At 42.8% G+C, this 10,475-nt stretch overlaps 1 protein-coding gene across 1 annotated transcript in view; it reads right to left on the minus strand.

Annotated features, from left to right (window-relative positions):
- The window catches only part of NEB (nebulin), a 198,617-nt gene that overhangs the window by 34,031 nt on the left and 154,111 nt on the right, over positions 1-10,475 (minus strand). The window contains 8 exon segments of the mRNA XM_015559803.1: positions 57-161; positions 793-897; positions 1,274-1,378; positions 2,573-2,677; positions 4,777-4,884; positions 5,253-5,357; positions 7,666-7,770; positions 9,095-9,199. Coding sequence (XP_015415289.1) covers positions 57-161; positions 793-897; positions 1,274-1,378; positions 2,573-2,677; positions 4,777-4,884; positions 5,253-5,357; positions 7,666-7,770; positions 9,095-9,199 — 843 coding nt within the window.

Here is a 10,475-nt window from a genome sequence, read left to right on the forward strand (position 1 = left end):
ACTGGCTGGGCGTGAGCCCGAGAGGAAAGCAGAGCCCATGGCAGCGGGAAGGGTACCTCGGACACCAGGTGGCTGACAGCCTTTGCCAGGAGGATCTGAGGAGTGTCGGGCACAGCGTGGCAGCTTCCTCTCTCCTTGACATGTTTCTCTTTGTATTTCAGCTGCGGGGGTGAGCAAGAGTGTTGTTAGCTCCTCTGGGTCTCCTGCATATTTTTATTAAGCTCCCAGGCCACCAGACAGAGCTGGGGGAACAGCATGGTTGACACGAGGGAAACATGAAACTCAACACAAGACGTGATGTTTGGAAATCTTGGGAAATATGCGGTCATGATTTTCTTTATGTCTTGCAAGTGAGGTTAGATTTTAATAATAATCAAAATGGGGCTTGAGATGAATCTTTATACATATAGCCTAGGTCAAAGCACTTTCAAATATGCCCCCCTCCCTTCCCCCCCTGCCCCCCAAAGTCCTGGAGGCACTGTTATTCCTCTTTTCCAGACGAGGAAAGTGCAGCACAGGAAGAATGGGCGCCCACAAACGTGAATTAGTTTCCCTATGGAACCCAGCCGGGCCTCAGATTCCTGATTCTTGCTGTGTGAGTTCTCTCCTGGTGCGAGAGCGGTCAAGACAGGCAGCAGGCTTTAGTACCTTCCCGCTGTTGCCGCCCTGCTCTGCCATGCCAGGTCCTACTCCGGGACCCACACACACAGCAGCAGCCCTGGTCCTTTCCTGGTGTCCCTGGGGAGACGCCTGTGAGTGGGGTTAGGTGTCATGGAAGGGACGGGTACTCACGTCACTTTCTATTAAGGAATTCCTCAGGGCCAGCACCATGTCTTTGTCATCGGTGACGGACAGCTTGCAACCCTTGAGGAACTCTCGGTCCAGTTTGTATTCAAACTGTCACAGAGGAAAGGCAGAGGAAGATGGGAAAGGCGGACAGGCACAGGAGAAAGCCAACCTTTGATCAAACCCGTAAGGAGGCCGCCTCTTGAAGAGGGTTTGCTACAGAATGGGGGCAGAGGCCAAAAACAAGCCCCCCCAAGCCTGCTCGCCTCCAGCCCCACCCCAACCTCGCTCAGGGCCCCAAACCACCCGTGTGTGGGCCCAGATGTGGGAGCCAGGCTCTGGGGCCAGGTCTGCTTCCTGAGCCGGCCTTCTACTCCCACAACCCCTGTCCTTGGATCTCGAATGGGCTAGGCTAGCACCCTCGATGGTGGTTATTATCATGACTAATTGTTGCTTTTCTGTCTCAGGCGTGTCTCTTCTCTCTCACATCGCTTTGCTGCAGGGAGGACTTGGCGGCCTGGAGGAAGTCCGGTCGGTCAGGGATCCACCTCCAGTGGGCTTTGTTGGCTTCGTACAGCTTCTTGTAGTCCAGCTGTTTTTAACAAGAGGAAAACAAGCCGCATCAGTCAGGGGGCTGAATTCCTAACCACACGCATGGCACAGAGGGACTCGGCTTGCATTTTCACATAATACAAATGGTGGTTCTTTATGCAAGAGAGAGCCCCAGTTAAAATTTCTCTACAATTTATGCAGCTGGTCAGCCACTCAAGAGGTCTTCTTGTGGGACCCTTTGGTCCCAATAGGGGCTAAAATGTTTAAAGGCCTCTGGGGGAAAAGATTCTACAATCTTTCCAGCCCTGCCAGTGTAGCTTAGTCATCTTTAGAGCACTTGACCACTTTTAACTTCTAACTAAATTCAGGCTTAATTAAAATAATATTAAACATTTTTGTAAATTCTTTTGCACCAGGCACTTTTCTAAGTGCTTTATAATTATTAGTTTATTTAATCTTTGTAAGAACTGCATGCAGTCGGCAGCTGAGGAACTGCCTAGAAGGGTTAGTAACCTGCCCAAGGTGAGACAGCTAGTAAAAGGTGCCTTTCCCCACATCCATCCTTCTTCCCATCCCTCAATCCATCCTCAGGACATCTGTAAGTCACCGCCAACCCCTACAGGCATTTCAGTTTGCTGGCCCTAACAAACGTTATGTTCTCTCTGGCACTAGTGGGCGCTAGTTGGGTTATAATGGTTTCAATATATATATATATTTTAAAGCTGATACTCATCTAAATGCACAAAAATGTTTCTGTGGTTGAGGCTGTAAGATGCCCCACTACAAAGAAATGAGTCAGCGCAGGGAGATCTGAGCAGAAGGAAGGCTTAGGCCAACTCCTGACAGCACCAAGGGGTTAAATTTGTTTTTGTCCATAAAGAAAAGGCTCTAGGGTTTAGGGCAGGAGGAGAATACAGAGGGTGGAGGGAATGAAAGATACTGAGATAATTTCTAAAATGCATCTCTCATTTCAGAATTAAGTCTCATATTTTTCAGCCACCTAGCACCAAGGCTGAGTGGGTGTAATGACTGTGGCACAGGATGGCCACCCTTGCTCTTCCCCATTGACCTCTGCGAGAACCTGAGGCAGCATGTAGATTTCAGCATCCTTATGCACACTCCTGGCACCTAACTCTTGATCTGGACTCCATCGCGGGAAGAGATGTAAGAGACCCCATGTCCTGCAGGAGCTGATGAATCCCCCATTAGGCTAGGGGAGATTTATGGAACTTACGTTGGTGTTGACTTTGTAGGCGTCCTTGGCGGCTTTGATATGAACAGCATCTGGCTTAATGGTGCAGTTGGACTTGTTTCTTTGGTAAACTTCTTTGTATTTCAGCTGTGGGAGGCAACACAATGACCAGGTTAACTTTTGATAGTAGTCTACTAAGATACTTAAAAAAATAAGAAGTTAAAACCATGATTATAGTACACACTGCTCCTTAGGGCAGAATGAATCTGTGGGCAGAAAGGTTGTGGCCATGCAGACACGTACGTTCCTGTCTCAGATCTTAAAACCAGCTCCCAGGACACACTGAGCGTGCTCACTAGTGTCACTTATGTCCCCCGAGGCTGTGCTGGAAGGGCCAGCTGCACAGCTTTCCCTGTATGTTCTCCCTTTTCCAAATCAGGAAATTCCAAGTTCAGAACATCTTGAAAACTGCTGATGGAAGCGTAGCGCCTCCCACCCAGATGGAATGAGTCTTGCCCTCTTTCCGTACCCCCCACAGTTCCAGCTGTTATCACCTCATGTCATAATTATTTGCTTAACTGTCCATTCTTTCCATTAAGCTGAACTCCTCCAAGGGCAAAGACTGTGTGTCATTCATCATCTGTTTCTAATGTAAGGCACATTTGTTCCTGGTGTCAGGCACAAAGAAACCCAATAAATATTTGATGAATGAGTGAACGGATGGATGGATGGATGGATGTAGTCATCACTATCATCACCGCTGGAGCCACATCTGGCCAGTTTGGGCATAGGAGGGTTTGGATGGGAGGGAGAGTGTCAGGGAAGGCTTAGTCTCAGGGCCCAACAGGTAGTTTCCCCATTCTGGGCCCAGGTTTTCTAGCTTCACCCAATTCTGCTCCTCGTAAATTTCAGGGCCCTGGAGCCTCACTTGGGTTTTCTCACTAATTGTTGCTGAGGGATCCCAGGTGTTAAAGTGGTTAAATCTGAAGTGAAACTGTTCTAAGGAAGTCTGGTAGCATTACTAAATTTGCTTGATCACAATTTTCTGCACTCCACCACACACAAAAATCAATATCTCCAGAGGAAAGGCCTGGAAATCCATATTTTTCATCCATATCTCAGGTTATTGTTAGAATCAGAAAATGTGGGAGAATGGACACCGAAATGCTTCATTTTTCTACAGTGAAAGGGGAGGGCTGCTCTGAATGAAGAATTGACCTGACAGATGCTTATGAGTACCCGGTGTCCATGTTTAAAGTGCCAAAACTTAGTTTAACATGAAAAATACGAAAAAAATTTTAATACATTTCTGCCTTCATAAACGGTGCACGAATGTATTTAACATTTTTTCATGGCAGCTCAGGGCCAGCATTGTGAACACATTTATTCATCTATCAGGGAATTCCTGACCACCAGCTGAGGTCAAGGCTATGGGTAAGGATGCATGTACTCCACAGCTGCCTTTAATATTCTCTCCGGTGCCATGTAGCCATGAAGTTCCTTAATTTTTTTTTTAAACAAACAATCATGATAGTTTTCAACCACAGAATCTATCTATATATCTGGAAATTTATGAATACAGTTTCTCCTTAAATTCAGGATATTTGAATTTAATGGCTACCTTGTTCTTCTTAGTCAAGATAAAGTGTATAGAGTATTCATAGCATTTATGACATATTGCATTTTTCAAAATGGTCTCTACAATATCCCTGCCCCCCCTCTTTCTACAATGTAACCCTGCCATTTATTCATCCAGAGGTGGCATCTATCTCTTCACCCATTGAATCTGGGTATCCACTGTGCCCAATAAAATACAGCAGAAGTGTCTCTTGTCAGTTCTAAGAATAGCCCTTAACTGGTCTGGAAGCTTCTATTCCAGCCTCTTGGAACCCACCCACTGTGCTGTGAGATGTCCAAACCACATGAGGGTGGGGGATGGAGGAGCTGTCTATGCAACAGCAGAGCTCCAGCCCAGAATCATCATCAATGACCAGCCATGTGAGTGAGCCTTCTTGAGGTGCTGGCCCACCTGAGCCTCAGCTGTCTGCCAACAGCATGTGGGATAGAAGGTCCACTCGGCTGTGCCCACTCAGCTCACAGAATCACGAGGGGGGAAATGATTGTTGTTTTAAGTCGCTAAGTTTCAGGGAGATTGTTACACAGAAATAGATAACAGAACCAGGGTTTGTTAGATCACATGAGAGAGGCCAAGCTGAGAGGGACCGGGGAGCCATTCTGATACTTACATCACTGACTTCATCTTTGACCTTCCGGACATGCAGCAGCATGGGCGTGTCGTGGATTGTGGTGTAGCCTCTGGGCTTGGCCTTGTTGTATTCCAATTTGTAAAGTATCTAAAGGAGATGAAAACGCAGAAAGAGACAGTGTTATACATCTCCATGCACAGTGCAATGTAACGTGACATTATAAGTGCAAAGGGCTTTTGTGAGTGTCTACAAAAGTGGGTGAATTCTATAAATTCAACAGGTGCTTTCGTGCTTTCTGCCAAGGCCCTGGTGCTTCTGAAATGGGGTGTCTCCCAATTTTGTTGGAACAGCTCTTTATTGTAAATGTTCTGAGCGTAGCAGGACATTTGGCACCCTTGCCTCACTCCCACTGAATGGCAGAAGAGTCTTCTGGACATTGTGACAGTCTAGAATACCCTCCACATTTGCAAATGCCTCCTGAGTTTGAGAATCTGTTCAATGTTTCTTGTACTTACATCACTGATTTGTTTGTTGACTTTTGTAGTACGCAGGTGTTCCGGAGTGTCCACAATTGAGGTAAATTTGTCCTTAGATTTTTCATACTTTTTCCTGTACTTGATCTAAATTGTGGAATAGAAGACCAAGTTAATTCTAAGCAGTGGAAGAGAGGGCTTTAAGGAATCTCATGTTCCCCTTGAGAGAGTCCCACAGCAAATAGTAAGATTATTATACAAGCCACAGATGTGGGGGAATGGGGTCATGCTTTCTCTTTAAATCCTAACTGAAAATGTTTAATATAAACTTGTACTTGATAGCAAGCTTGCAATGGAGTGATAAAATAACAACAATAAGTGATAATCCCATACATTTTGTACATGCAGAAACTGAGGCCCAGATGGGGTAAGAGACTAAACTAAGGGTACATGTAGAGTGAATCTCAGAGCCAGGACTAGACCCTTAATCTCTGGACTCTGACAAGTAATGATTCACTCACAATACAGGGTGTGGCAAAAAGTAGGTTTATAGTTGTTCATTTGGAAAATATTACCATAATTAGATTTACAGTTGTGAGTATGGAAGATAATACAATAATTAATAAATACTAATATAAGAATAAACTGTGTTTCCCATACAACTGTAACCCTACTTTTGCCCGATCCTGTATGCTGCATCAAATATGTATGACCTCTGAAGATATGTTTCCATATCAAAGATGCAATAGATGTAAAATAAAAAACAAGTATATAGAGTTTAAAGTATTTATCATTTTAGAAAAGACACTCATTTCTGTAATTTTCAAGTCATGATTTTTTTCATGCACATAAGCTGTTTCAAGCAGCACAGATACAGAGAACACAGCAATATCTCATGCACAACTATTTGATGATCATATCAGGACAAAAAAAAAGTGGCAGGCCAATAGGATATTCCTAGGGAGGCCTCATTGCCCTCATTTCATATGCTGATGATGTCACACTAAAGTGATAAAACAAGTTCCTAATACAAAAGATTGACCAAAACTTTTTTGGTATGGGGACAATGGCATTTTATTAACATTGTATTTGATAGTTAGCAATCATCACCATTTTTTGCTGCTTCAAATTTACCTTTCAGCATAGGATGGAAAGGCGGTGGTGGCGTGCTTCTACTGACCTTGTGGGGAGGTAATGTTATCAGCAACGCTGTTAACAAGTATGCGAGAGGACAGAAGTGCCGGAAATAACCTAGCAGATTCAGCATCAAACTCAAGAGGGGCCATGACTATGTACAATTGTAGAAGAGCTGTACTGTAATCCTCATCTGTCCTAAATGGTACACTTGTAGTGATCATTGAACAATGGCCAAAATTAGATAAAAAAACTAAATATTCAGACCTTTTAAATGCTGTTAAATCTATTTAATATACCCAGTCTCTCAGGAATCTATTTGGGGAGAGGGCAAATATTGAAAAATATCAATGAATGTTATACCAATTTGGAAATAAAGTTTGGAAAAGTCTCAGCTAATCTTACTAGGAGTTCCCTAGGTGTCAGATGATATACAGATGGTGTCATCACAGTGGCGGCCACATCCAGTGTTCATTTACCAGGAATGAACATTTATGCAGCTTTATCATGTGAAACCATGGACAGGGGGCAGGGAAAGGAAGTCAAGGAAAGCATAAAGATGAATGCCCCCAAGACTTCTTCCCATCACATCCGAAATTACCTGGCTCCACATGTATGTGTTGTAGAGGGCAGTCAACATATCTGGACGCAGAATTTCATTACATCCTCGTTTCAGAAGCATCTTGGCACTAGATTTATATTTTCTCTGTTCATGCAAAGAGCAGTGAAGCACAAAAGAGACTTAAGAACATGGCTCTATATCCTCATCACCTCTGAGTGAAGAGATGTAGGCAGACACACTTTATGTGCTCACATATACGTGCGGGTGAAGACACCGAATATATTACAATGCCAAGCAGAGGGACTGTAACACCTGCAGTTGACCATCCATCATCCTTGTGAATGGGGAATGAACGGCATAGGAAATGCCTTATAGGAAAAAGGACATCATTGGAGTAGGAAAATATGGCAGGGAGTTTTGTTTTCTTTCCTTTTATGAATTTGCTTCTTTGTTTTTGGTTTTGCAACTCAATTTGCAATTTACAACTGCAGGCTAAAAACAGGGCTTCCAGAGGAATAAAGGGTGGAAAGACCCAGCTTTCCTTTTCCTCTTCACTGCAGCACCTGTGAGCACATAGAGCGTGGACTGGCACACTCAAAGAGCTCATGGGCTCTTTGGGTGGCTAGACAGATACTGTGAAACAGAACATCCCAATATCATAGGCAGAACCTATGACATCCTTGCAGCAGACAGGACAACATCTCATGAGAAACCTGGAGCAGTCCTGCCTGGGCTGGCCAACCAGCCCCATCACAGTACCTGACTGATCTGGTCGCCTGCGATCTTAGCCAGCAGATGTCTAGGCTCATCGACTACCAGGTGGTATTTATCTTTCCTCTGGTGATAATCAGCTCTGTATTTTTTCTGCTCGGACATCAGATCAAATTATAGCAAGAGTACAACCTCAAGGCTACACAGATATGTCCCCAGATAAACACTCCAGAGGACCAGAAATATCTCATTTTGGGAGGTGGGCGCCCAAAGCATCCGGGATAAACACAGGGAGGCAAAGAGAGTTAAGTGAGGGAATACTGCCTGGAGAGGGCTGGGGCTTGGGATAGAGCGGATTTATGACACTAAATTGGAGTACCTTGTGCCTAAACAGTTTCCATCTCTACATAGGATGCCATTAGTAATGTTAGGATTTATGGCACCTTACATTGTATTTAAAATAAGGCATGATAATCTACAGGTCTACAATCTAAGACTGTGAGAATCAAAAGGAATATTCATGAAAAATTCTAATAGTCTTCTAAAGCTAATTAGTTTATTTAATTATAAAAGAGACCTGGAAATCCTTTGTGAGTGTGAAAAATAGAAATAAAATATATCAAGACTGTATTCTAGGCATCTACTAACAGTAATTCTTCAGAGTTGTTCCACCTGGAAAGCTACTGAAAATGAACAAAATCAAATTACAAAGGGGAAAAAAGTCATATATTGAAAAAAATATACCATTGGTTACATTTCCATTTTTAGATACATTTTACTAATTTTCTAACATCGTTCATGAATTCATGTAAATCTGTGGAATGTCCAAAGATAGGAAATTAAATATAAAACCATCCAAACATTTAAGTTAATCAATAGCTTGGTTATTTCAGTCATTTTAAGCTAAATTTAACTTAAATTATTACAAAGATAGTTCCAGGAAAGACTAGGTAGAAAATAAAAGAATATTTTGGGGACAAATGGCTACTTCTCTGCACCAATATATGAGTAAACAATGGCAATACAATTGAATGCCAAATCACAACAATCCCTTTAAGGGTGGCTTTTCCAACTACTGCCATTTCTGTCCCATGGTAGAGATGCTAAATTAACCTTGAACTTCTGTGTCTCCCAATTCTACACAGTATCCTGTTTTAGGGAGTTCAGCTGATAGGCAACAACATCCTGTACCTCCTTGCTGTCATCACCCAAAAGGCTGTGCTGCCCTGTGCTAGCGGGAACAGAGTGGTGATGGCTGTGGGGCCCTCCCACCACTCGGCACTTCCCTTCATTTGGTCTTGTTCATGCTTTCAGCAGAGCCCATCAGAGGGTGACTTTATAAGAGTCTTTCCAGATCTTTATCTTGAATCAACACTTAGAAAGGCTTTTCTGTCATTTTACTTATTGGGTTGTAATCAAATAAGTCTATAGACTTCGGAAGGAACTGCATAGGGTAATTGGGTCAGGTCATACATACCTCATTCATCAACTGAGTTGCATACTTGAAATGCCTATTGATTGGACAATCGGCTTCATACTTGAAATTTGACTTTGTCCTTTCAAATATCTCCTTATACTTATACTAGAGAAAACAGAATGTGGTTAATTGATAGCAGGCTGTGATTATCTTAAGAATGAGGCATGCCTTTTAGTTTATCATACGATTGTGATAATTTTCTCATAGAGTTAACAAGTAATTTCTAAATGCTTACTCTGTCTCCCAAGGCAATGAAGGGTATACCCACCTGGATTTTTTGAAAACTCACTTCAAAATATATTTTTTACTGAATGGATGAAAAACAGATCTATTTTCCAAATTAGGCAAAAATCCAAATCAGTTCCTTCTTTGTTCCTATGTATTATAGTGATTATTATTTTTATTTTGAAGGCATTACCATATGCAGTTGAAAGCAGTTTTTAGTCCATTAGTTTGAAATAGTTTTTTGGTAATTAATCAGATAATCATATTTTAGGGCAGGGATGGGCTAACATTTAGATCATCACCTATTTTTTAATGACCCCATGAGCTAAGAGTTTTTTTTTTTTTTTAAAATAATTTAAAATAATTGTAAACAAAGAGTGCATGACAGAATGAATGTGGCCCACAAAGTCGACAGTATTAACTATCTGGCTGGTTTAAGAGAAGTTTGCTGACTACTATTTTAGAATTCAAAGGAAGCTAATCCAACAGCTTTATTTTGAAATAGGAAAATGAGGCCATAAAAAAACAGTTATTTGCCTCAAGTCACACAAGTGTGTGGATTCAAATAATCCCAATTTAATCCCAACATGGTTCAGTGGTTGAGCATCTATGAACCAGGAGGTCCGGGTTCGATTCCTGATCAGGGCACATGCTCAGGTTGTGGGCTTGATCCCCAGTGTGGGGCGTGCAGGAGGCAGCCAATCAATGATTCTCTCTCATTATTGATGTTTCTATCTCTTCCCACTCCCTTCCTCTCTGAAATCAATACAAATATATTGTTAAAAAATAACCTCACTTTATATCCCACCATGTCAACTCTAATAGGGTGAATTACCGTATTTGCCGGCGTATAAGAAGATTTTTTGGCCCTGAAAAATATGCCTCCAAGTGGGCGGTCGTCTTATACGCCAGGTACACTTCAGATAGACTGCCCATAGTGCTTGCCCCGTGCCATAGTGGCCTCCCGATGCCCACCCACTTCATTCCACATACCGTTCAGGCATCAGCAGCGCTGCTGGGTGTATGCTCGGCTGTTATGCGATTTTGCTGTTATGCGATTTTACCACACTCGCAAAATCGCAAACCGCCAACCATACACCCAGTATGGTATCGCGATTCGCGATTTTGCGCTATCATACTGGGTGTATGGTCGGCT

The sequence above is a fragment of the Myotis davidii genome, unplaced genomic scaffold, assembly GCF_000327345.1.
Source record: "Myotis davidii unplaced genomic scaffold, ASM32734v1 scaffold753, whole genome shotgun sequence".
Taxonomy (NCBI): domain Eukaryota; kingdom Metazoa; phylum Chordata; class Mammalia; order Chiroptera; family Vespertilionidae; genus Myotis; species Myotis davidii.